The sequence below is a fragment of the Anser anser genome (genome assembly GCF_964211835.1).
Source record: "Anser anser genome assembly, chromosome: Z".
NCBI lineage: Eukaryota > Metazoa > Chordata > Aves > Anseriformes > Anatidae > Anser > Anser anser.
Genome location: NC_139723.1, coordinates 57,944,616 through 57,971,758, shown reverse-complemented (window position 1 = coordinate 57,971,758; position 27,143 = coordinate 57,944,616). Strand labels below are relative to the sequence as shown.

The 27,143-nt window shown below is 41.6% G+C and overlaps 1 protein-coding gene across 4 annotated transcripts in view; it reads left to right on the top strand.

Moving 5' to 3' along the window:
- Positions 1-25,266, top strand: part of RCL1 (RNA terminal phosphate cyclase like 1) — a 36,758-nt gene extending 11,492 nt beyond the window's left edge. Inside the window, exons 6-11 of one of the 4 annotated variants that reach the window (XR_014577194.1) lie at positions 2,265-2,390; positions 9,210-9,366; positions 15,139-15,242; positions 20,585-20,667; positions 23,772-23,895; positions 24,009-25,266. Coding sequence is in view for 2 of the 4 variants with exons in the window: in XM_083819249.1 (XP_083675375.1) it covers positions 2,265-2,390; positions 9,210-9,366; positions 15,139-15,242; positions 20,585-20,735 (538 nt within the window). In the remaining 2 variants the exon portion in view is untranslated. Of the gene's footprint in view, positions 1-2,264; positions 2,391-9,209; positions 9,367-15,138; positions 15,243-20,584; positions 22,087-23,771 lie in introns of those variants that run through there. The other 3 variants (XR_014577195.1, XM_083819250.1, XM_083819249.1) reach the window with 3 other exon arrangements.
- Positions 25,267-27,143: the final 1,877 nt, after the last annotated feature.

Below are 27,143 nucleotides of genomic sequence, written 5' to 3'. Positions count from 1 at the left end.
ACAGAACAAAAACAAAATCGGATTCCACCAGCATGTCTCAAAAGCACTGTGTTCACAACACTGTTCAAAAAGCAATAGTGAACAAGTAAATAAATCTAAAACTGAACAGTACCTTTCACAACCTTTTCAATAGCAAAAAAAAATAGTTAAAATACCTTCCATGATATACAAAACAGCACTAAAATAGATGTGTTTTGTCTGTAAATCCAGGAGTAACAAATGTAGTTTTGTTATATGTCAGATACTTGGCATCTTGGCAGTTAACGAGTCTAGCAGAATGTTGGATGGGAATTTAAATTTGAGTTCAGTTTACACCTCACTGCACGCATGTGAACTAAGCTTTCGGTTGTCTTACCAAAACCAGTTTGTTAGCTCTTTGTCTGCAGAAGTATCATTGGAGATAGAAGTGGGGAGGGATTTACTCCCTCACAAAGAAAAGGGCAGAAAACATAGTCAATGTCTTTTTCTCTTTTGCTTATTGCTTCTGTACGATATGTCATGAACCTGCTGTCACCATAGGAAGAAGGTAAAAATCCCTCACAGCAAGGTATACTAAATGTTGTAATTCAGGAGCTCCAGCTCTCTTGAGAGTTATCCAACTTGTAGTTTGATTTGCAATTATAAGAATCTCAAATGTGGTCTGACTTTGATCACTCAAAAGGAAAGCAGGAATGGGGGCAGGTTTCCTGCCAGAGGCACAGACTTGCAGCCTATTCCTCCTTTTACAGTATGCCGTCGTAATTGTATGCAAGAATGGGACACTTTGACCTCTCTCTTTAACTGCAGCATTTGGATGAGTGCAGTGTTGCCAAGTGAGAGCAGTTTTACTGTGTGCATGGGCTGTTGAAAAAGAAAGGGGGCAGGTCAGTGTGCTTGTTGGTTTTCATGGTCTTCAATGAAGAAAGTAAATTTTTTTTGCCCTGTTTATATCTGTACTAAGTAGTTCTATGTTTCTGTGTGATGGAGGGAGGAATGGTCATGGCATTAGTGATATTTTTATAACTTCACTTAAATATACAGTGCGGTCCTGGGTGACGTTTACTGGAGTTGATTGATGTATGTGAACTACAGGTTTTCGATCTCCCACTTTCCTTTGACTTCTCCTGGATTTTTTCTCAGGGATAGAGGCCTGCTTTTGGTAAGCCAGGTGAGGGGCCCACTTATTTCAGTTTGGACTTGAAGTGGTCCTTCAAGCCAGTAGAAAACAAAACATTTAGACACAAGCGTTTTGGTCTTTTATATATGCATTTTTGTCCCTTCAAGATGCAGCTGAACAATTCTGCTCCCTTACAGCTGGGGAGCATGTGTTGCAGCAGCTTTTTATACTCACCCAAAATGATGAGTGCAGCAACTGAAGAACGATCAGTTCTCTGATTATTATTTACTGATTTTGCCCTTAAGAACTTAACACTTCTGGTCTGCCTCCTCCACAAGAGCATACAATAGAAACTTGCATAAAAGGAGGTTTTCTTCAGCCAGCTGGTAGGTTTGAGAGATGATTTCTGTGTTGCCATGTGCATGTAGGTATAGGTGTCTGGTTAAATGCAGAGCATGAGTCTGTACTAGATGGGATGGAATTGGGAGTAGAAATGTGTCTTACATGTTTGAAAATCTATTGGGAATATCACTGAAATAGCATGTGAGTAAAAGGGCACAAAGCATGTGCAGAAAGGTGGTAGTCTCTTCTTCCCCAGAACATTTATCTCTGAATGCTGAGTGACTAGATAACCAGTAAATTTAATACTTTCAGAGCACTGCAAAACAGTTGGAGAGAGCAAAGTTTTTTCCTTTAGCTTTTTTTTAATTTTGTCTTTGGTAAAAACATAATTTCAACTGTCCAGTTTCTCCCCAGTGGAAATGAAAAGAAAGGATTTCTTGCTGCTAATTCAGAGAAACTTCACCCATCAATATCATTTCATAAGATATAAACAGCGTGCAGGACTTCCTGCATCATAAGAAACTACAGGATGAATAAATAGCTATTTAAAATTATTGAAGGGCATCTTTAAGACAAATTTTTTCCTAGTCATACATAATAGGTTCTTGTGTGCATTTCACCTAAGATATATCAATGAAAAGACTATAGAAAGCACTAAGCATATGTTCTTTAAATACCGGCTGTGCAAGGAAAGTGGAGTAGCTTTCATGGATGAATGCATAGGACAAAAACATGTTTTCTGAAATAATGCGTTGTGACCTCTTGACCACTTTTGTCTCTCTGATTTTTTTTTTCATGATCACAATTCCTTAGCTCAGAAATGTAGATACTCTGTCAGAGTGTCACCACAGATGGCAAACAGAATGGTGGAATCTGCAAGGGGCATCCTGAATAAATTCCTCCCAGACATTTATATCTACACAGATCATATGAAGGGGGTCAGCTCTGGAAAGTGAGTATCCAATTATTCGCAGGCAACAGAAATTCAGTTTGGCATTTGTTTGTCTGCTAGTATGCTCTAATCTGTAATTTTTCTGAGCTTTAGACTATGATTTTCTGTTCTGCTGACATGAAATAAATATTCCTTACAGGAGAAAATGGAATGATTCACTAGATAACCATTGTTTCACTCATAGAATCATCAAGGTTTTTTCCAAGACCACCAAGATCATCTGGTCCAACCATTGCCCTACTACCACTGTCACCCACTGGACCATGTCTCCAAGTACCAGGTCCCACCTTTCCTTAAACGCCCCCAGGGACAATGACTCCACCACCTCCCTGGGCAACTTCTTCCTGTGTCTGACTACTCTTTATGAAGAAATGTCTCTTAATTTCTAACCTCAACCCCTCCTGGTGCAACTTGAGGCTGTTCCCTCTAGTCCTGTCACTAGTTACCTGCAAGAAGAGGCTGACCCCCAGCTCCCCACACCTTCCTTTCAGGTAGCTGTAGAGAGCAATGAGGTCTCCCTTGAGCCTCCTCTTCTCCAGACTAAACAACCCCAGCTCCCTCAGCTGCTCCTCACAGGACTTGTGCTCCAGGCCCTTCACCAGCTTCGTAGCCCTTCTCTGGACACGGTCCAGGGTCTCAGTGTCCTTGTAGTGAGGGGCCCAAAGCTGAACACAGTACTTGAGGTGTGGCCTCACCAGAGCTGAGTACACGGTCACCGCCCTTGTCCTGCTGGCTACACTATTCTTGATACAAACCAGGATGCTGTCGGCCTTGGCCACCTGGGCACACTGCCAGCTCCTGTTCAGGCGAGCATCAGTCAGCACCCCCAGATCCTTTTCCTCTGCACAGGTTTTGAGGCACTCTCCCCCTAGCTTGTAGTGCTGAATGGGGTTGTGGACAAAGCGCAGGACCTGGTACTTAGCCATGTTGAACCTCATCCCATTGGCCTCTGCCTATCAATCCAACCTGTCCCTCTGCACGGCCTTCCTACCCTCCGGCAGATCGAAACTTACCCCCAACTCGGTGTCATCTGCAAACTTACTAAGAGTGCACTCAATTCCCTCATCCAAATCATCAATAAAGATATCAAAGGAGGTGGGCCCCAACACCGACCCCTAGGGAAAACCACTGGTGACCAGTCGCCAGCTGGATTTCACTCCATTCACCACCACTCTCTGGGCCTGGCTGTCCAGCCAGTTTTTAACCTAGCAAAGAGTGTACCTGTCCAAGCCATGGGCTGCCAGCTTCTCCAGAATACTGTGGTAGACCATGTCAAAGGCTGTGCTGAAGTCTAGGTAGACTATGTCAACAGCCTTTCTCTCATCCACCGGCCAGGTCACCTGCACACAGAAAGAGATGAGGTTGGTCAGGCAGGACTTGCCTTTCATGAACCTATGCTGACTGGGCCTGGTCTCCCTGTTGTCCCCCATATGGTGTGTGATTGCCTTCAAGATGACCTGTACCATCACCTTTCCTGGCACCGAGGTCAGGCTGACAGGCTTGTAGTTGCCCAGGTCCTCCTTACAGCCCTTCTTAGAGGTGGGCGTCACATTAGCAAGTCTCCAGTCCTCTGGGACCTCTCCAGATGAGCATGACAGCTGATAGATGATGGAAAGCAGCCCAGCAGTCACATCCACCAACTCCTTCAGCACCCTCAGGTGGATCCCATCTGGCCCCATGGACTTTTTAACAGTCCAGGTGGAGCAGCAGGTCTCTAACTGTTTCCACCTGAACTGTGGGGGTTTCTTCTACTCCCCATCCCAGACTTCCAGATCGGGAGGCTGAGTTCCCCAAGGGTAAGTGGTCTGGCTAGTAAAGACAGATGCAAAGAAGACATTAAGAACCTCAGCCTTTTCCTTATCCTCAGTAGTTATGTTCCCCCCTGTATCCAGTAAAGAACGGAGATTCTCTTTGGCCCTCATTTTGCCATTAATATAGTTATAAAAGCATTTTTTGGTAACCGTAGTGGCCAGGTTGAGCTCATGTTGAGCTTTGGCCTTCTGGATTTTTTCTCTTCATGTCCTGGCAACTTCCTTGTACTCTCCCCAAGTTGCCTGCCCCTTCTTCCACCAGACATAAACTCTATTTTTATCCCAGACACACAGCAAAAGTTCCCTGTTCAGCCGGGCCAGTCTTCTCTACTGCCAGCTCATCTTATGGCAGGTGGGGACAGCCTCCTCCTGTGCCTTTAAGATTTCCTTCTTGAGGAGCATCCAGCCTTCCTGGACCCCTCTGTCCTTCAGGACTGACTCCCATACCAGTGTCCTGAACAATTCAAAGTTTGTCCTCCGGAAGTCCAAGGTAGCGGTGTTACTGATTCCCCTCCTGACTTCACCAAAAATAGAGAACTCCACCATGTTGCGGTCACTCTGCCCAAGACAACTCCTGACCACCACATCTCCCAGCAGTCCTTCTCTGTTCATGAACAGCAGGTCTAGCAGGGCACCCCCTCTGGTAGGCTCACTAACCAGCTGTGTCAGGAAGCTGTCTTCCACATACAACAGGAACCTTCTAGACTGCTTCCTCAGTGCTGTATTGTATTTCCAGCATATGTCTGGGAAGTTAAAGTCCCCCATGAGAACAAGTGCTGGCGATCGAGTGACTTCCACCAGCTGCTTATATAACTCCTCATCCATCCCTTCATCCTGGTTTGGTGGTCTATAACAGACCCCCAAAGAAGCCCGTTTGAGCCTGCGATCCCCGTGTGCAGTGACGTGGCAGGCGAGTGGTGCAACTGCTAGGCTACCGGCGGCCCCTTATGGTACAGGGTTATAAACTGTGTGTCTTTTTAAAGAATGTAGTACATTGTTTCTGCCCCAAAAGACAGGCTGAGCTCTGTTTGGTTTTAATCCTGTTACTCTGGAGTGAGTGAAATTATGGTCAGAGGTGCATTGGACTAATGTTTAAATATGACTCTAGACTTTCTGATGGAAATGGTAGTATTAAGGATGGGACAAAGCTGTTTTCTAATGTATTTGAGCTATATGGGTTGTCCTCTGCTTTACCGTGACATAAACAGCTGCAGTAGCGTCCTTTTACCAAGAAGAACTGAACATTTATTTGAAGTATTAATTTACTGTACTTCCACAGATTTTTGTTTGCTCGAAGAACACAGATGTGTTGCATATGATTCAGACAATTTTACTGATACCTGTCAGCTTTGTTGTCCTCTTGTCGCTTTTCTTTGAGGTTGAAGATCTGGATAACTGTTTTATTTGTCTTTTTTTCTGTATGCTCAAATCCAAGCATGCACGCTTTTTCACTGTTTCTTCTCCGTGAAGTATTACCTTCAAGATACTATTTTAGTTTCATAAGCGTACACATCTAAAATTGTTGACTTTAAAGTATTTTTCCTTTTTTTCTGATTCTCCATCATATTTAATATTCCAGGATAGTAAGTCTTGTGGCTCCAGATTATTAACAGTAAACAAAATTTTGAAACCTCTTTTTTTGGGAGGTGTGAAGTTTTGGGGGTCTTTTGTTGTTGTTGTTGTCGTCATGGGTTTTGTTTTTTTTGTATCTCTCTATAAAGTGGAAAATTCAAATTAATTTGGGTAGCACCATTACTTTTTCTACTTGCATGATTAACCAACGCAGAGGAATACATAATAGTAGGGGAAGAAAAAATGAATTCCCCTTTCCATCTTGCTGGTGCCTGTCACTCTCTGCTGCTGCTGTGCTATCTCATTGAGCACGATTATAGTGACACTTCAGAAAAGTTTTTCTTATTACCTGGTTCTGTTACTTGTGTGTATATGTGTTGGCAGGACAAGGAAGGAAAGTAAAACATGTCTTGTTTCCAACGCTAATTCCCAGGGACGAGTAAGAACAGCGGCCTATCTGTGCCCAGCCCAAACCAAGCTCTGATTTCAGAATACAGGATCTTGAACTATATCCCTTGCACAGTGACAGAAGCTTCAGGAAATAGATCTGAGCATCTTCTTCCACCTGTAATGTCTTTCTGAACAAAAACTTTCTGGTTCTGTTTATAGAATTTGCAGAAGAATGTTTGTGCAGATACTTCCTAATCCTGTCTGCGTATGGATGAGGCACTAGATGATTTTGTTTTTTGTTTAGGCAATTTGCCACATGCTACTGAACGCTAACAAAATCTGCTTGTAGGTATAATTACTAAAGGATTTATGTCGAAGCTGTAGCCCCTAAGAAATAACATCTTTGACAGTGTTCTTGTCTTGCTGTCTAGATCTCTCTCAGTCTTTCACAGGAAGGAAAGAAGAAGAGAAACATCTTTAACATATTTTCTGTGTTGCTTAGCAAGTACAGGCAGTTGAATATATGTGGGAATCACTGATAGCTTTTTGTTCACTCCCTACTGAATTGCATGTAAAGGACTTGTTCTTCTTTGACACTGGAAGAGTGTGTTGTGGTAGTTTTACCCTGCTGGGCAGCCATACTCCACCACAAGTACTCTTTCACTCCCCCTCCTCAGAAGAAGAGCAGGGAGAAGAAAGTATGCTGGGAAGGAAATGAAGTCTCAAAGATTGATATAAGGATAATTTGATTAAAGGGAAAAGAAAATGGGGGGGGGGGGGGCAGGGAACAAGCAAAGACCATGTGGAAACACAAAGGGAAGAAAAAAAATTCTCTACTTCTCATCAATGAGCAATGCTCAGTCACGTCCTGGAAAGCAGGGCTTCAATACATGTAGCAATTGTTTGGGAGGACAGTCTTCATAACAACAGCTGCACCTTCTCCTTCCCCTTTCCCACCTTTTATTGCTGAGTGTGACACCACATGGTGTGGAATATCCCTTTGGTTGGTTTAGGTCAGCTGCCCTGGTGATGTCCCTTCCCTGCTTCTTGCCCACCCCCAGCCTGCTGGTTCTGGTGGGACCGGAGGAAGTCCTGATGCTGTGCCAGCACAGCTCAGCAGCAGACACAACACTGGAGTGATACCACTGCTGTTCTAGCTACAGGTGCAGAGCACAGCACTGTATGGGCTGCTGCAGGGAAAGTTAACACCATCCCAGCCAGACCCAGTACATGTGTTTACTGGTGATTAGGCTTTGTTTTTGTGATTTGTTGGTGTCGGTGGTGTTCCTTACTGTTCTGGGTAGGTTTGGGGTCAGTGGGACTATTTTAATTAAGTTTGGGTAGTGGAGGCAGCAGCAAGCTAAGTGCGTGTGTCGATCTGCTCGAGGGCAGGAAGGCTCTGCAGGAGGATCTGGATAGGCTGGACCGATGGGCTGAGGTCAACTGCATGAAGTTCAACAAGGCCAAGTGCCGGGTCCTGCACCTGGGGTGCAACAACCCCAAGCAGCGCTACAGGCTGGGAGATGAGTGGCTGGAAAGCTGCCTGGCCGAGAGGGACCTGGGAGTATTGGTTGATAGTCGGCTGAATATGAGCCAGCAGTGTGCTCAGGTGGCCAAGAAGGCCAACGGCATCCTGGCTTGTATAAGAAGCAGTGTGGTCAGCAGGACTAGGGAGGTGATTGTGCCCCTGTACTCAGCTCTGGTGAGGCCGCACCTCGAGTACTGTGTTCAGTTTTGGGCCCCTCGCTACAGGAAGGACATGGACGTGCTCGAGCGAGTCCAGAGAAGGGCGACCAAGCTGGTGAGGGGTCTGGAGAACAAGTCTTACGAGGAGCGGCTGAGGGAGCTGGGCTTGTTCAGCCTGGAGAAGAGGAGGCTCAGGGGCGACCTTATTGCTCTCTACAGTTACCTTAATGGAGGCTGTAAAGAGGTGGGGGTTGGTCTATTCTCCCACGTGCCTGGTGACAGGATGAGGGGGAATGGGCGAAAGTTGCGACAGGGGAGTTTTAGGTTGGATGTTAGGAAGTACTTCTTTACCAAAAGGGTTATTAAGCATTGGAATGGGCTGCCCAGGGAGGTGGTGGAGTCACCATCCCTGGAGGTCTTTAAAAGACGCTTAGATGTAGAGCTTAGCGATACGGTTTAGTGGAGTACTTAGTGTTAGGTCGGAGGTTGGACTCGATGATCTTGAGGTCTCTTCCAACCTAGAAATCTGATACTGTGTGAGTCCAGAACTGTGGGAAATCCTGTAAGTGGAGGGAAGCTAACCTTATTTTGAATGGCTAGCTGTTAGTGTTCTTCTAGAGTCTATAAATACAAAGATCTTATGTTTTTTTTCCCTTGTTATAGCTATCTGATTTCTCAGCAAGCCATACTCAGACATCTGTTACTTTGTTGTAGCAAAAGTGTTTCTTAACACTCACAGTAGCATTTTTTAGGATCCTAAACTCTCAGTAAAACGCATTTTTTTTCTTCAAATTATATGTTCAGAATTCTTGTGTGGTTGTAATGATTTGGATGATATTGAACTGTAAGTGAAAAGAAGTGACTGGAAATTCAAGTAATATGAATCAGGTTCTTTTATCCTCCTTCTTGATGCTAGGGCTATGGGTCTGATCTTGCTACGTGGTGAAGCTTCCAGGGAAAGAGATGGATTCCTAAAGAAAGTCAGTTTTGTTTTTGTTTTTGAACATAACAGAGAAGAAACTCCAGATACTTTAGAAATGTTCATCAAATTTTTTTTTTTAACAAAAATTGTTATTCTGAGGCTTGATTGTTTTGTTTTTTTAATTGCTTTTCTTTTTAAAGAGTTTGTGCCAGGAATATCCAGCACAGTATATTTGGCGCTAATGATAGTGGGTTTAACTTCTAAATTAATGTTTTTTTCAGGATGAATGAAATGTATAGAACAGGAATTTTGTCAGTAAGTCCATATTTCCAGTAGTGTCGTATGAGTGGAGCTGCCTGTGAATTGAGGAGGAGGTTGACATTTCTTCTTGGCTTCTTATTCAATTTTGTTTTCAAATCAAATGTGCTTTTCTTACAGATCTCCAGGATTTGGCATGTGCCTTATTGCAGAAACCATCAACGGCACTATTCTCAGTGCTGAGCTAGCTTCAAACCCTCAGGGCCAAGGAGCAGCTGTGCTTCCTGAGGAACTTGGCCAGAATTGTGCTAAGCTGTTGCTTGAGGAGATCTATAGGGTAAGTGGCCAATATGTTTTGTGTGTATAGCTGAAGGGGAAGAAGGTGATGATATATTGATGAAGCAACAGGTGATTTGGGGGTACCCTCAGACAGGCTGAGTTCCAAACAGAAAAGTGATCTGATGCTACAAGCGTATTCTTGATCCAGATGAGGAGTGGTTTTGAATGGATCATTTACTGGTATAATGAGTTACTCTGCCATGTTATTTCTTGTGTCCAGGATATGTTACTACAGATCATAGTAGAGACAAATTTTGCTTTCATTGCCTTCTGTCTGCAGCAGAGGTCACTTGGCTTCATATGGTCACCTTACATTTCTAATCATACGACATAAGTGTTAATGCACTAGCAGTAGGAATGGGGTGTTGTGAGTGGGAAAGTATGAGAAAGAGGAAGGAAGGAAAAAAGTAGCTAGCCTCAATGCTGGCCACTTCACTGTGGCAATAACAAACTCAAATGTCCTGAGGTTTGTTGTATGAGGAACTGACTAAATGGTTTGTTAGAAAGGACGTAGGACAGAGTTTCCGTAAGAATCTTAAGTGCATCACAATTTCCCACAGCATGATTATTTTTATTAAAATGCTTGTTTTCATTTGTGGTGAGACTTCTAATAGATGACCACCCCTCAGTCTAACAAATTATTTAGCAATTACTGAGCTTCTGATTTAATAAAGAACCTATCAACTCTCGTTGTGTATCTCCACTGATGTTAAAATAAGCAGTTGTTAGTGCTGACAAAACACATTTGGCCTTTAGGAGGCAGCCATTTACAAATTGTACTCAATGTCTTAATAAATAAAGATTTATTTGCTCTGAAGTAGAATAACCTGTTAGGACATGGCAAATTATTTAAAATGCCATTAATAATAGCCTGTTTTAGGTAATGTAGTCAGTTATAAAAATACCCCTTAGTCTTAGACCTTACATCCATGCCAGTGGATAGGTTGTTCATCTGTTATCTTTTGCTTTCTCTGCTGCAAACACATTCTTTATCTGTCTGAATTACCAACCTGCCCACTTGTTCCAGTCTTCAACTATTTCTTTATTTTTTTTCAGTATATGCTAGAACTCAAGTATAACCCTAACATTGCCACCGAAAAGTATTTCATGTATTCCCTGCTGTGTTTAAAACTTGTCTTACATGCACCATGTTGCTAGAGGACTTTCCCTCTCCTCTTAGATGCAAGCAATGAAAAAGATTCCAAAAATACTCTGCAGTTTCCCTTCCCAAACAGCTATATAGATGCTTACGAAGGACTGTGTCATTCGGAGAGACAAAGAATACAAGTACTGTTAGAGGTTTGCAAGCACTCTTCTGTCTATACAGACTGGTAATGCTGTTATTGGTAAAACTGCAAAGGATCATTTCTAGTCCAGGGTTCTTATCTCAGAAGTGCCACAAACAGATTTTTTTCCTGGGTACAGGTCAGACCCCTTGTATTTGAAAGTCTAGCATGCTTGGAGAGCTAACAGCCAGTGAAACCATCTCTACATTTCTACAAGCGATTGTGTAGCAACAGTTAGCTATTTTTGAGGGGTGAATTGTAAAATCTTCATTTTTTTTTAAAAAAAAAAAAAACAGGTAAAATTCAGTACACCTGTTACTTTGCGTAGACCTCTTGGAAAAGATGTTCAGGTAGTCAGATTAAAGCAGGCATGAAAATCCAATTTCTACATGTTTTTATCAGCAGCAATAGCTTCTCTTTTCCCTTGAAAACCGTCCAGCACTTGACAGATTGAAGCTATTGGGGGGAGTCTGTCCAGATGATATACTTTCTGTGGAGTCAGAAGTCAGAACTACCAAAATGAAGAGGACTGAAAAGGCCATGACTAGATGATTTTAATTTTGGACATACTGCAGCCATTAAATGTGTTCAGTCAAATTCTGCAAAGCAAACCTAGATAGTACATATCTCAGGACAACACAAAAAGGTATTTGGGGAACAGACAAGTCTTTGAATGATGAACTGATGGGGCATGGGTTTTCACTGTTTTTGAAGATCAGACTCTTAGTGAATGAGGCTGTTAGCTGTGGCCTTCCATGACAAAGCTGGCACTTGAGTTAAGCAATTTATGTTATGACACAGAGTGCTTACCAACAATTAAAAAAAAATGTTTTTTTTTTTCAAGCTTGGGTCAGTTTGATCCAGTGTTGACACAAGAGAGGGTATAAAAAACACATTGCAAAGTGTGTGATGTTTGCCTGTTTTGAATGTACTGTGTATTTTGTTGTTGTTTCTTTGCCTATATAACATGTCTGGTGAAACAGTAAAAAGTTTGGAAAGTTGTGCATGGGACAAGAACAGACTGCTTTGAGCAGGCAGTCCTTAAGACCCACTCTCTTTACACTTGTTACTCACTGAAAAAAGGGCTTGGGAGAATTGTTCTCCCTGTGCTTCAATTGCCTGTTTTCTGCTCGAAACTGTTTCTCCATCTGTGCCTTATCTGTAGGTACTGTGCTGCGGGGGCTGGAGAGGTTTTATCAGAAAAGAGCATCCTGGCAGCATTGAAGATGATTCTCTGCAGAGGGTTTTAGCAGTCAGGGTCACCCACACTGCTATTGGAGTTCATTACTGTTTAAAGGGGCTCACAGGCATCTCTTGAAGTGCTTGCTTAATGCTTGCTATTAGATGAACTTTACCACATAGCAAATCTAAGGAGTTGAGTCTTGCTATACTAAGTGCTAAATGGTGCCTATTACTAAACCTTCAAAAAGAAATTGAAGAGGGCATGTGATTCTGGGAGTCTGTGGAGCTTTTTTTAATGTATCTTTGTTGAAGGAAGGATATCAGAGCTAATTGACTAATAGTAAATGGCACAGTGCTAATTACAGGGGCCCTGAAAGAGGGACATGGAGTAACTAGTTTTGTCTTTAGAAATCTGTGTGCAATTCTTACATAAGCTTAATTGTAGAAGGGCAATAAAGAAAGCGTCCCTTCACGCATTTGAAAGGAGCTAGTTATGGGAACTTTATATAGTAGATGATTGACAGGGTGGAAGGGCCTGGAAGAACTGGAAACGAAATGAATGCTTATATCCCTAGTGATCAGGGGAAACTGGGGAGGATGTAATACCTAATTAAGTCTGAGCTCTTCTGTGAGGAAAGTTAGAGTTGTTACGGGAGCTTGGGAGGGTGTAAGGGGTAAGGCTGTTCAGTGTAACTAGAGGTAATACAAGTGAAGCATTTCACTGAAGGCTTAACTTTGGAGATGACCTTGCTTCAGTGGGATATGTCTCAGCTCTATCCCACTGAAAACAGTTTTGCATTTCACCTAATGAATGATACACCTCAGGGCGTATTGAGGCATGCAAGTATACACCACACATGTAAGAGAGAAAATTGTGTGTATCCTAAAGTGTTAGCAAGACTTAATTCAAGCTGGGTTCAAGCTCTGAAGAATAATCCTTTTCAAAACACTGTTGTCAAACGCCCAGAGTTATTTTTGTTTGTACATATAGACTGTGATATTTGTATTGCAGCATTTCAAAATTGACTGGATTTTAAGTGGCCTGTGTCTCTACTTATGTCCTGGATCTGGCTCTGTTGTCAGTGGAAACAGTAATGGAGAAACTACCATAAACTGAATCAACATGAACTACAAACTGCATCCTAGGCTGGTAACAGTGCCGGCTGTTTTGGAACAAATGTCAGCAGTTTAGCTCTGACTTTGCCCATCCCATTTCTAGTGGGAGGATTGTTCTTTTTGCACTCCTGAGTAAGCAGCAGGTAGATTGAGGGAGAAAAGTTGGCCTCCCTGGGAGTGGCATCTCTTTGTATTTAATTTGACACAAGCTACTGTTCTGTCAGCATTAGATTACAAGCAAATCACTTAATTTGCCTGTATGGCAATTGCCTGTGTGGGAATGGGCATGACAATACATTGCTAATGCTCAATAGTAGGGATGACTGACTCATTGCAGCAAGGGAGATCTTGTGAGCAGCTAAGATCTGATGGATGCATCATGTGTTGATATATCGTACAGGACATGGTTGTCTCTGCTGATTGAAGCTTTTTTTGTATACTAGGTCATAAATTTAGGGATTAAAAATAGACGTTTTATAATGTTTTCAGCTTTAAAAAAAAAAATCATCAAAAGGTAAAGTTTTCATCCAAATGGTAAAGAGCATTTTGAATTAGTAGATGACTACAGATATAAAAAGTGCTTTATCAGGCATACATCTTTCCAAATGCTCATCTGCTTCTTCTACGTGTTTCAGATTTGCAAGTGCAGCTGGTGAGAGCTGTGGCTCTAGGTTGCACTAGCAAATTCTGCTGGTGCTTTGTTCATTCAAGAGAAAACATAATTTTTATCATTCCTGTAGATAGCATTAGGTTGAATACATGAACCTCTCAACGTTGGTGTAGTAGGTTCACATAGTTTAAATGACAAGAGCTGCTGTAAAAGTGTGTTCCTATGAGTTAGATCATGGTGGTATATGTAATGAAGATGTTTCCTTGATTGTGGTATACTACTTGTTACATGAAGTGCAGAATTTGTTTTTTTTAAAAGGATGGGGCTGAGGCTTGTCATACTGATACAAGGCCATCTTGAAAATTAAACATTCGGTATCTCTCCTTGGAAAGGTCCTTCTTTCTGTACTCTTAATGGGCAAGTATGCTCAAGTTGTCAAATCATTTTTTTTTTAGTCTATCTATTCCAAAATTTATTTTGCTCCTCCCTTGCCTGTTTGAATGGTGATAGCTCTGAAAATGATGACAGTTTTCTCTTTGCCCAGAAAGGTAGTTGCCAGTTTACCTCATTAGAGAGTTCAGTTTTAAAAGGATGGCTCTGCAGTTTTGCTTTTTCCAGAGAGCTTGTAGAGGGTTTAGCATCTGAACCTGAACCTGAACCTGCAGGAAACTGTTCACAGACTTTGTGGGGCTTTGGATCAGGATGAACATGAGGAAAATACGGAATAATGTTATGTCTCTTATTTCCATGTGTTTGCATAGTCATACCTAGTAAATTCTCTCTGCACTAGTATTGACTGAAGGTTACCCTTTTAATTTGTTTAAGTTTTGTAAACAAGGAAAGCCTGATTTGCATATTCTAATTTTCATATTCATCATAGTTAACACTTTCTGCATACAAAACAATTTACCATGCATGTATGACTTATTCTTGTACTTACTTGACTGTTGTATATGTAGTTCTACATAGTGGCTCTTTCACAAAGTGATAAAAATATTCCATTCTATTATAAATATGGAGAGAAAACATATGCAAAACCACAAAAATTAACAGTAGGTGCTTAGGAGGGTATATGTCGATCAGCTTTTAACTTACTGTTTTGCAGCTGCTAAGGCTGAACTATTATTTGTCTAAATGTAATACTTTATACTTACCATAAGGTACTGCAAATCCTGGTATCTTTATATGTGCTGTGCTACAGTTTATTAAATTATTTTCAGTTTACTACAAGGAGTGGAAATGCAAAAGTTCATGTCACCTTCCTGCTTATGGTTGTTACTAGAGTTCAGAAATGTTTCAATTTTGGTAGTGTTAGAAGAGAATAAGTTGGGAAAAATGGATGCGTTTTTTAGTGTGACATGGTTATTGATTTTTGGTTGAGTTCTGTTCCTTTCCCAGCCTGTCAAGTGAAATTAATGTATCATCATTACAAAATGTAGATTTTTATCTTTTTGGGCCATGAAAATTGAGAGCACTAATTCAGCCTTTTAAGTGTATCTTTCTCCTCTGTTACTCTCTTCCCATCCCAATTTCTGGTTTGTACAGAGATTAATTATTAAAACATTTTGGTTTGCAGGGAGGCTGTGTAGATTCAACAAACCAGAGCCTTGTTCTGCTGCTCATGACCCTTGGACAACAGGATGTTTCCAAAGTCCTGTTAGGACCTCTGTCTCCATACACGTAAGTTGTTTTTGTTCAGTTTAATTACCTAGTCTTGTTTAATTTGGTAGTTTTATGACAGATGTTTTTCTGTATGGAAGATACTATCTAAGTCAGAACAACAGAACAACTTGTACCCATCTTCAAATGAAACAGGTGGTGTAAGTTACCTTATATTTATTTCTACATGTTAGAAGATTATTTCCTTACTGTTCTATATTATTCCTGATTCTGAGGCAATGAAAATTACAGAGATGGAGTTTATTGTTGGTTGTTGGTCTCGTATTGTATGCGTACGTCAGTTAGCTTTTTGTTGCCTAGCATACACTACCTTGTTTTCCTAGTGATTTCTCTGGAGCTGTGGCATTAAATGGCATGTTTTGAATGGTTAGCCAAATGTTAAAGCTGTGACTGTCCAAAGGAAAAAGCTCAAGAGTTCACTTTCTGGAGCTATGTGCAGCCCTAGAGCTTTAGCCCTGTTGAACAGTGGAGTTTAGTCATGTCCTTTAGTCTTGAATTTTGTTAAAGATTTGTCTGTGGCTGGTACTTGTTCAGAGGACACAAAAAGAATAAATTTCTCATATCGTTAGTTTCAACATGCAGGTAGGTAAAGGGAATCCAGCATCAAAAATTTCATTTGCTCTAGCAGAATGACAAGTGGCTGACAGTTATTCATAGAGACTAAGAGTTTTTTTCTTTAAGCAAGATGGGGGTGGGGGGTGTTTATCTGGCAATGGTGTCAAACAATAAGACTATGAACTGTCCTTTTTCGGTTATCATGGTACCGGTGCTGTATACGTGAAAGGTACAGTACTGTGATAACTGAAGAATGGTGGTGCCATCACATAAGCTCTAGAAATTGCCTAACTGCTATTCTCAACACCTATTATCTTGGAAATAACATTCATCAGATTTTGAGGAGGAAGACAGGAAAGCTTCCCATTGCAGGGGTAAAGTAATCCCATCTGAAGAGCATATGCATGTGAAAGGCATACGAAGTAGTAAATACCAGTGTTTGAAGTGCACAGTTAAGAAGGTGAAACAAAGCAATGACATGCATTGCTCAGCCCTTTTTTTTTTTTTAATACCATGCAAGTCATGCGAACACACTATTTTATTTTGTAAGCAGGCTGATTTCAAATGCGTGGGTTGTCAGTTCTGACAGGCTAGGTAGTGTATGACAGGGATGAAGGTCAGTAGCAGCCATTCTGGAGTAGCATGTGTCACATGAGATCATGTAACTCTCATGATCTCAAGTGAGATCAAGCCCTCACTAAAGCAGCTGGTAAAGGGTTGAGAAATTTGGCCCTTGAGCGGCTCATTAATTCACAAGTTTTTGAACTAAATTACTGTCGTGTTCCATTTCATTGTCTCTCCTTTCCTCTCTTGGGACTGTGACATGACTGCATTTAACACTTTAACCTCCAGACTCCAAAGCTGGAGTGTATAAACCATATAACTAGACTAAGTTCCCCGCCTAGCACAATGTAGCATGAATGTGACAGTTCACCTGGTGGATTAGAGCACTGTGAGGGGAATATGGTACTCTGGAATACATCCACCACAATGAGGAAATGTGTTCCACATTTGTGCATTTCCCTGGTAGATGTCCTTTGCCCCTGCTAACGTGGAGGCAATGCCATGAGCAACGTTGTCCTGAGGAGGGATACTACTCCCCAAAAGACCACTTGGTCTGAGGCCAGCTGGATTGTCTTCTATATATATTCCAGATTTCACAGAAGTGCGTGCATGTCTGTCAAGCTGAGCTTAATACTGGGAGCTGGCTGTGCCACCACCTTGCTGAATTGTGCACAACAACACATTTTAAATCAAGCAAGAAATGAAGGTCTTGCAGGATGGGCTAGTCTGCGTGCAGGTGAATCGGCATGAAGCAGGACACATGAAGGAGAGCAGCGAGAAAGCATTGCTGCCAGCTTGAGTGGCCTCAGGGAGGAAAAAGCTTTGGAGCAAAAGTACGAACAAACTGCGTTTGAGAACTGCTCAACAGCTGTGGCACGCAGGCCACCAAAAATGTCAGGGGAATACCTGACAGGGCCGAGATGAGTGAAGGAAGAAAAGGCAGCCACAGCCTGAGGGAAGACTCGCCACAGAAGGTGGCACCTGCCGCTGCTCGATCATCACCATTGGTGTTTATTCGGCTGCCACCAGGGAAAAACCTGTTGGCTGGGCAGGGCCTGTGGCATGGCTTGTGGCACAGACACTCACTGCAGGCATGCTAGTGTCCTACCCCAGCCCCATTAAGCTGACCCCCAGACCCGGCTCCAAGGCCATTTGGGGGTTTCAGCCAGAGGGAATGGGAATAGGCACGGCCCCCCTGCTCTCTCACTTGCCCCTTCTCCCTCCTCCCCTGGGTGGGCCATGATCAAGGCCTCCCCTTCCCCACGTGATGGGCCAGGGTGGCAGCAGGTGGGGGCTAGGATCTGGTACTCTGGAGCAACTTAGTCTGGTCTTGAGAGCAGAGACTTCAGGCCAGGTCTGGCAGGGTCAGCTCTGGCACCCTTGTGTCCCCTGGTGTGATGGGCACAGTCTGGGGGGACTGTGAGTGAGCTCCCCTGTGCCCTGCTCTGTTTTTGGGGTAGAGGAGCAAGGAAGCTGTTGGTGGTGCCCAGGTCTTCTCTGGCGGTGATTGGCAAGCTGGTCACTTTGGCATGACAGCAAGCTAAAATGTGTGAAGTGGATGTGTTATCTCTGCTGTTTAGCAGGCTTCTGGGAAAAGATGGCAATTCTGTAAACAGACTTTTATGCCTTTTTTCTTTTTTATGGTAGTACAATGATTTTTAATTTGGAGGTGGCTTGCCCTGAGGAGTATCTCAGGTGTGGCTCAATTAGCTTGGCTTAAAGGAAAGTGTTCAGCTCTGCCTTGTTCTTGCCTGAAGATACAGACTAAAATTCCAGCAAAATAAACTGTGCTATACTTCTCAGTCCTTCCATCACTCCTCTGGTCTGTACATGTGTGTTTGATGCAGTCACCTCTGTTATTTGGGATGTAGACCTTCTCATACCAGACCTGTATCAGCCTCAAGCTAATACCAACCCACTTTCTACCTCATTTTGTCACCTATCCTTGTCTCTTCCCCCTCTTTTTGTCCTGTTTCCAGAGTTCTTACCTCTTCCCACTGCTCAAAAATTCTCCTTCCTGGTCTCCAGGCAGCCTCCCTTTCTCTCCCATTCCCTTTTGCAAAGCCCTTTTGTTTTTTCACTCTCTCTTTACTCAAAAGAATAGGCAGATCAGCATGGAAGTCTACAAACATACAAAGAGAGGTACAGGCTGAACAAACCCCATGAACATGTTGCAGATCTTGCTGGTCAGCTTCAAGGATTTTTCCCCAAAGATTTTGGTTCCATGCTGCCTTTGTGCAGCATTTGTGCAGCTTATTCTGTGCCCTCCTTGCTATTCAACACTGTGTTCCTGCTGTTTTGGGCTTGGCTGCTTGCATGTCACACTGCCAAAGCTCTGGGAAAGGACCCAGCTAACACGGAGGCTGGTACACAGCTTTTGCCTGTCAGCTTTACTGAAGCATTTGTGCCAGCGTATGCCCATTTGCCTATTATAGCAGCAACCAGAACCCTTGCAGCTGGGGAGGCATGGGAGAAAAGGCACTCTTCATTTCTTCCTTTAAACTGTTAACCCATTCAAGAAATGAGAGCTGGTGCCTGTAACTGGCTGGTCACTAGCCCAGGAAGGTGGGGTGAAAAGGTTTACATAACTGGAGGAGCCATGTGCCCATGTTCACCCTGCAGAGGTATTCAGCTGACTGCTCTAGAGATGAATCACAGATCTTACCAAGCACAGACCAGTGTCGGTAACAGGAGCCTCTCTTTGCCAAGCTACTGCTGTTCCCCTCCTCTCCACATGCGTGTGTCCAAGCACAGGAGCATCAGCACTCAAGTGGGTAAAGCAAATTCTGTTCCTGCAGCTCTCACTGTGCTTCATGTTTGGATACTCCTGAATTTCTGTGATTAAGAGGTACCAGGAGGCCCTGTGGTGTTTAAGTGAGGACTGTACTGTGCTCTTGGTCTACTCCTTAGCATTTTGTGGGTACTTTCTGTTGATTTAGGGTTATGACACAAGTGTGATAAGCTTGTGATGATGTTCTTAGCATGCAAAGCAGAGGCTTTTTTCAGATTGCTGGCTGTACAAATGTGTGGACTGGGTGTACACATTCTCTTTCTTCAAAGGTGAAACTTAACCTAAAAATATTACATGCTAATTGATATAGGAGATTAAATATTAGTTCAAGGCTGCTGACTTGCCTGTGACTGTGACACGAAGAGACTAGAATTCTGTCATGAGCAATTATTATTTTTATGTTTGTAACACTTCGGTGTAACTGCTTATTCCCTGTTTTGAAGAAGCCAGTAGGAATGTCATCTTCAACTGTTTTGTTTGTTTGTTTGTTTTGCTGGTTTTGTTTGTTTGTTAGTTCTTTTTTATGCTTTTCACTATTTTTCCTGTTGCTGCTCCTCTGGTCAGTATGCATTTAGAAGTACTGTGTCCATTTAGGCTCTTTATGCCCCCCTTCTAAAATGATGAAAGGAAATTACTTTTTTTTTTTTTTCCCCCTGAAAATCAGCAGAGAATAGAACAGAACAGCTCAGTTGAAAGGGACCTACAGAGATCATCAGGTCCAACTGCCTCGCAACTTCATGGCAAACTAAAAATTAAAGGGCGTTACTCAAATGAACACAGACAGTCATGGGGTATCAATCACCTTGCTAGGAAGCTTGTTCCAGTGTTTGACCACCCTCACAGGAAAGAAATTTTTCCTAATATCCTAATATTACTAATGAAAAAACAGGAAGAATGAAGAATCTGGAAGTGATTCTAAAGAAACACGTAACCCAGAAGTGGAATAGTTAGTACAAATCAAACACATGCTTTAGGATCTGATGTCTCTTTTTGACGTATGCAAACCTCTTGGCTATTCCTATTCATCTTTTATTTCTGCTTTAAATATTGGGAGAGGATTACCATAGGTTGGTACTGGGTTCATATGGCCCTGATGGAGAGTCAGCATCATGGGTAAGTGACCTTGCCTGGCTACACCTTTTTTTTCTCCTGTCTTCCTTCATCACATTTCTTCCTTCATCACTGTTTTGTCTTGCTGTTGGCAGGCATTTTTTCTCTGTCTGCTTATATAGAGCATATGGTGATTTCAGTAGGGATCACTAGCAACAAAGCAAGTAAGAATTTTTGGAGCTTGTAGACCTATTTCTCTGTACTAAGCAATCTTCTCATGCTTATTGTACTCATTGTGCTTACTGCTGGAATCAGCACTGGTAGGTACTGCTGATGGGCTTTGTGTTTTGTTTCTTAAATTCTGTTGTTTTTTCTCCCTCAGAATTGAATTTCTGCGACACCTGAGAAGCTTCTTCCAGATCATGTTTAAAATTGAAACGAAGTCCCCTGAAGAAGAACACAAGGGTGGGGAAAAAGTCTTAATGACGTGTGTCGGCATTGGATTTTCCAACCTTAGCAAAACAATAAGATAAGAAACATTTTCAGACTAGGAAATGGGGTGCCAGAAAAGACTGCAAAGATGTGATTAAAAAACATCTTCCCCTGTGCTTATTCTGGCACAAGGAAAACCAGTGCAGAGGTACTCAAGCTTGCTGCATGGAAACAATAAAGCTGACTTTAGGCTGTTTAGACCTGTCCTCTTCGCAAATGTAATGCCACTATTCTGTATTGCATGGAATGGCTGGCTGGAGTCTCAGCTGGCTTGGGGCTCTTTGCACTGTATTCCACTACAGGGGACAGACGTACCCCTTTTGTCCCCATGCCCTTTATTCTTGCATCCTCAAGCCTTAAATGCAGTAGGTGCTCTAGTTACGTCTATCTACAAACTTCTCTCTTAGCTTTTTCTGAATGGTTTAGATAGAAAGGGGAAAAAAGATTGACCAAAATGAGATTTGCCCTACAAAATAGATGGTCACAACAGATACATTACATTCTTGAGCTATCTGTGGAATTAATATTGGCATGAAAGTAAAAGTACAAGCTGGAACTATTATTTCTGGCGCAACATACATTGTGTATAGAATTTGTCAAATGCTTCACTCCCACTTATGTTGACTAAATTAATTTTGCAGGAGGGGAAAAAATGCCTTCTAATTTTCTTTAATGCTAGAATACTGAAGAAGAGATCACAGTCTATACTGATTTATTTTATCCTTCTCTGCAAAGATGGCATGGGAGGAGAAACCTTGACAGTTTCTGAATTGTCAAACATTCTTTTCATGTTTGGCATGTGACACACTGTAGTTCACAATTAGTTTTGAAAGGTAACAAAAAAGCTGTGCAGGGTTTCATGAAGAAAAATATATTCATTTATTGCCATCAAGTTATGTGCATCTTCTCCATTTTGAAAGAGAAGTTACAGTCAATGAGCATTGTTTGGATTGACTGGTGCTAAAAGTTCCTATCATGAAATAAATACTTACGCGAGAAAGAGTTTTGGTAGATTCCATGCAAACCTGTTGAGCTTAGTGCTGAACTCCTGACACAAGGAAAGATATTTATACTTGACTTCAGACTACACTCAATGTGTTTAGAGTAAAATAAAACCATGTCAAAAGCTGGTATATTTATAGAGCAAGTACTAGTGACTGTGTTATAATGGTCTTACAAACTTTATCTGATGCCACTGTAAAGTGGGCATTACCTCTGTAATATGAAAAATGTATATTGGACTGAACAGAACTTTGACAAAACATTAGGTATTTGATTAGTGCTTTATGAACTATTGGAGGCCATGAGTCATTTTTTTACTGTACTTTGTTCTTGTTACATCTGCCTGAACATGTTTTGGAAAAAAAAAATAAAGTATTTTGTCCTAAAAAATATTTCTTCCCCTTTAAAAACAAACAAACCAACTAACCTTTTCCCCATCACTGTAAGATGGTACCTCAAGTGATAAATGGCTATTTTAAACAGTTAAAGAACAATCTGGGGGGGGGTGGGCATGTAGTTGGAAGTGTGAGGCCATTTTTATAACTCACTACTCTTCTAAAATTTGATTTGCAGATAAGCAAACCCAAAATAATTTAGTTAAAAGCAAAATAAAATTATTTGACTTCTGTTTTTTTTTTTTTTTATTTCAAATTGCAACAGGAAAAAGTCTGTGGGTGGAGAATAATAACTTCTTACATTGCTTCCCCTTGTAAACTAAGCAATAAAAGCTGGAAACTCTCCAAATTAAAATTATGCTAAATACGAGGAGCCATTGGTCCAAAAGCTGAAATGTACAAGCTGAGATCGATGGCGACCAGAATGAATGTATAAAACCTATGCTAATTAAAGATGCAATTTTGCAGCACAGCTCAGATTTCTAAAATCAGCCTAAATAAAAATCTGGAAGTGTTGTCACAACTTCAAAACCAAAAAGCTCAATTACCTTTTAACTTTTAAAACTCAGCTTTTGAAGTTGTGACAGTGTTTTCAAACATTCCAGTTGCACCAAACATAGAAAGGGCAGTGTGTTGCCCAGGTAGCAGATTCCTTAGCAATAGAGTAATTAAATCAAAAAATTACACGTTTAACTACACCTCAGTGTTGAAGTTAGGCTGCTAACCCTTAGATCTGCTGAGAGAAAACAACCATTGTGTAGCTCTACAACAGACTGCTTGCTCTGACTCAGAATTGCCGGTTACTTTACTCAGAAAAATACATGTATGTAGCAGGAGTAAGTCTTCTAGAACAGACGGTCTCTGGAGAAAGAGGAACAATTACAAAGGAGTTTTTAGCTAAGAGCTTTCTTAAAATTGTTTGACTTCTACATTGTGTGATAAGTAGTTATTTGTAAATCCTCCAGATAAGATCTGTTTGTTTATTGGGAGAATGGTGATTAATATCTGTGTTGGTAGACTGATCCCATATGCAGTAGGCAGCTTCATTTTCGAGCTGTACAGAAGAAGTTAGTTTCTGGTGAAGACAACTCACGTTCTTCATAATCACAGGCTTTGTCGTAAGGATGATTGTTACGAGGAGGTTTTAATCTCAGTCTGTCATGGTAGATTTAAAACTGGTTACTTGAATTTGTATGTGAATGATTTTGTACTCCTTGCACTATTTATCAATTTAGTTCATCCTTTTGAGTTAACAGCTGAGGTAATACCCTTCTCTGTGATTGAAAACTTTTCTGCTTACAAAAAGCTTTAAGGATGGACAACAAGGGGTATAGGTATGGGAAAGGACTAGTTAATAGAAGTATTTTGCAATGTGCATTTTAATTGCAGTAATTTTAACATTCAAGTGTGGACAGGGTGAACGAAGCACAGAGAAATGTTTTGACAGAGAACTAATCAGAGTAACTCATTAAATGGAGAATCTATTTCTTTAAACTTGCCTAACAGGAAAGGCTACTATTGTGGTGATGTGAAAAGTATTTGAAAAATGTATGTTTACCTTGCACACATTTCCACTTTCCTAATGTGTATTGTTAAACACTACTCCATTTCTGAGATGTGATGGTAACTGTGCTGTCCATTTTGCGTTTACATCGGAAAATTCATTTTAACTTGCTATAGAACTGATTCCGGAGTAGCAGAGATTATGCTGAAGGTGAAATTGCTTCAGTCCAAGACAGCGCAGTTTACTGAAGGTGTATGGCTGGAAGCCAGTGCAATAAATGCCTGGGGAAGCACAGAGTAGGTGAGTTAGCTAGGCCAAAACAGTAAGTACATGGCTGTCCTGGGTAATGTTTTCAAAATGGTGATTATGTTACTGCCAGAGTATATTCTCTCTCTTCTTTCCCTACCACACAGGTGATATTAAGAGTCAAATGGATTTTGTTTCAAGCCACTGAGACATACTTCTGCTGCTTGCAAACTATGACATTCACTTCCCAGTTTTTCAATCATGCCCTTGAGACAGCAAGAGCAGGCGGAGAAAAAAAGACAATAAAGAAAAGTACCAGCTGTCAGAAGGCATAATTTTACATATGAATTTCTTGCTCAATTTTTGATATTGTGTGACTATCACCCCACATTCATTTTGCGTGTCAGATGAAATCATTTCTATTTATCCTAGGGAATACTGAGTAAGGCTGCTTCTATGTCAAAGCAACCATGAATTTCCAAAAAAAAAAAAAGGGGGGGGGGAAGGGGCATCTTTTACAGTTGCTGTTTGGTTCTTAGTAACCTTTTTCTTGAAAGACCATTCTTGGTGGGTGCAACACGTACAATTTTCCTTGGGTCTGATCTAGAAGCAGTGTTAACAAGCTCCAAAAACAAAACAAAAAAAGCACCACTTTGTTGTCAGTGGGAGGGGAAAAAAAGTCCTGCAAGGAAGAGTGTGTGGGTTGAACTCTGCTGTGATAGCACTGTGCATGTCACGAAGTGAAGTCATGCACTGTGTCAAAGCATCACAATGTCCAAGTAGCACTTACACTTGATAAATTATGATATTATAGTTGAGACAGATTTGTTAAGGTGATTTGTAGTATATCTGTAGCAGTACATGTTAGGTATGAGTGCTAATCTCTCTCATGGACTAGTAAGATTACTGTGTATACACCAGGAAGAGTAACCTGACCTGTATTTCCTGTGTACTAAAGAGCATCTGCAAGCCAGGTCTAAATATGCATGAATTTTGATTATTTAGTGTGTGTGTCTTTTTTTAAATGTTACCAAAGTTTAAGTAGAAAAACAGATAAAAAGCTTGCAGTTTGTTTGTGTTTCGGCATTCAGAAGGTGCTTGATTCTGTAGTGCTTCCTGAGAGATTTCCTTAAGTATTTGTATCTGGAAACACATCTATAGATGAAGAATGTGAAGGAAAAGGCTTCTGCTATGAAATGTTCCTGAGCACTGAATATAAAAATCAACATCGTAACTCATGCTGCAAGTGTATTACCTTTTATTTTCACTTTGTTTTTTTGTAACTTATGTATGTAATGTACTTTCAGAAAAAAATATCCACCATAAATCAGAGCTCAACAGGAGAGCCTAAAAAGTGTTGTTCCTGTTTCTTTTGGAAATGTGTGTGTCAGGTTGTTAATAAAAATTCTGTTTCTTAATCTCTTACTACTGATGTCAGTAGCAAATTTTCCCTTGAAACAGTGTCAATATCTTGTTCTAGTCTGTTCTAAGTAATGACGTATGTATTCAAAGTGAAGAGAGGCTGATTTGAAAAGATCTGGCCTTTTCCACAGTATGCAGAACATCTTAGAAGAGCAGGCTTCTATACAACTCACAGACTCCTTAACGGCTTTTTACTCAACAAGAGGGCGATGAGGGTGGAACAGGCTAAAGCTACACCATGTGGGGCCAGCCCTGTCAAAGGAAGACTGTGGCAGCTGCCCAAGTAGTTTTTCTTCTTTATTTTCAGTTTTGAAGTAAAAATAAAGATCTATTTATTTATTTATTTAGAATAGTTCAGTCAGAAGGGACCTTCAAAGATCGTCTAGCCCAACTGCCTGACTACTTCAGGGCTAAGCAAAAGTTAAAGTGTATTAATGAGGGCATTGTCCAAATGTCTCTAGAACACTGGCAGGCAGGGGGCATCAACCACCTCTCTAGGAAGCCTGTTTCAGGGACTGACCACATTTACGGTAAAGAAATTTTTCCTAAAGTCCAGCCTGAACCTTCCCTGGTACAGCTTTGTGCCATTCCCCCACATCCTGTCATTGGTGACCAGGAAGCAGAGGCCAGCACTTCCCCTTGTTGGAAGAGAAGAGAGGAAGTTGTAGACAGAAATGTGGTCACCTCTTGTCCTCCTTCAGAGAAGTTAACCCAAGTGCCTTCAGCCTCTCCTCATAGGACATGCCTACCAGCCCTCTCACCAGCTCTATTGCCCTCCTCTGGATTTTTTCAAGGTCCTTAACATCCTTTTTATATTGCGGATCCCAGGACTGCACACAATATTCAAGGTGAGGCTGAACCAATGTTAAATATAGCAGAAGGATCAACTCTTTTGACTGGCTGGCTCTGCTGTGTTTAATGCACCCCAAAATGCAGTTTGCCCTCTTGGCTGCCAGGGCACGCTGCTGGCTCACGTTGAGCTTACTGTTGACCAGCACACCCAGATCCCTTTCTGCTGATCTGCTGTCCAGCCGCTCGTCTTCCAGTCTATACCTGGTATTACTCTGTCCCAGGCGCAACACCTGACATTCACCTTTGCTGAATTTCATGCCATTGATGATTGCCAATGATCCAAGGTATCTAGATCCCTCTTGTCCCTCCAGGGAGTCAACAGCATCTCCAAGTTTAGTATCATCAGCAAATTGCTAAGGAAACATTCAACTCCTGCATCCGGATCATTGATAAAAATGTTGAACAGGACTCGACCTAGAATTGAGCTCTGGGGAAAAATCATTAGTGACCACCAGCCAGATGTAGCCCCCTTCACTACAACCCTTTGAGCTCTATTCAACTGCTTCATCACCCAGTGTAGCATGTACCCATTCATCTTATAGTCGGACAATTTGTTCAGAACAGTACCATGAGAGATGGTATCAAAGGCCTTACTGAAATGCAGAAATTTTACGACCACCACCTTCCCTTCGTCCATTAAGTAGATGACCTTACTGTAGAAGGAGATAAATTGCTAAGGACTTCCCTGTGATGATCCCACGTTGATTACGCCTGGTAATAGCTTTGTTTTTTAACTGACTTTCAAGTATCCCCTAGGACAATCTTCATAACTTTTCCAGAGAAGGAAGTTAAATGAACAGGTCTGACTTGGCTTGCAGAGTTAAATAAACATTGTAAGCAAATGGCTTGAAAACTTGAAGTTAAGAAGTGTTCATGAAAAGGTGTAACTGATAGCTAAGAGGGCAGGTATTAGAGAATACTCGTGGTCTTCTTTTCACCAGCCCAACAGGTCTACACAGAAAAGAGCTGAGCAGTTTGATCAGAAATGCCTGAATGAAACACAGAGTAAAAACTTGACTGTGTTTATA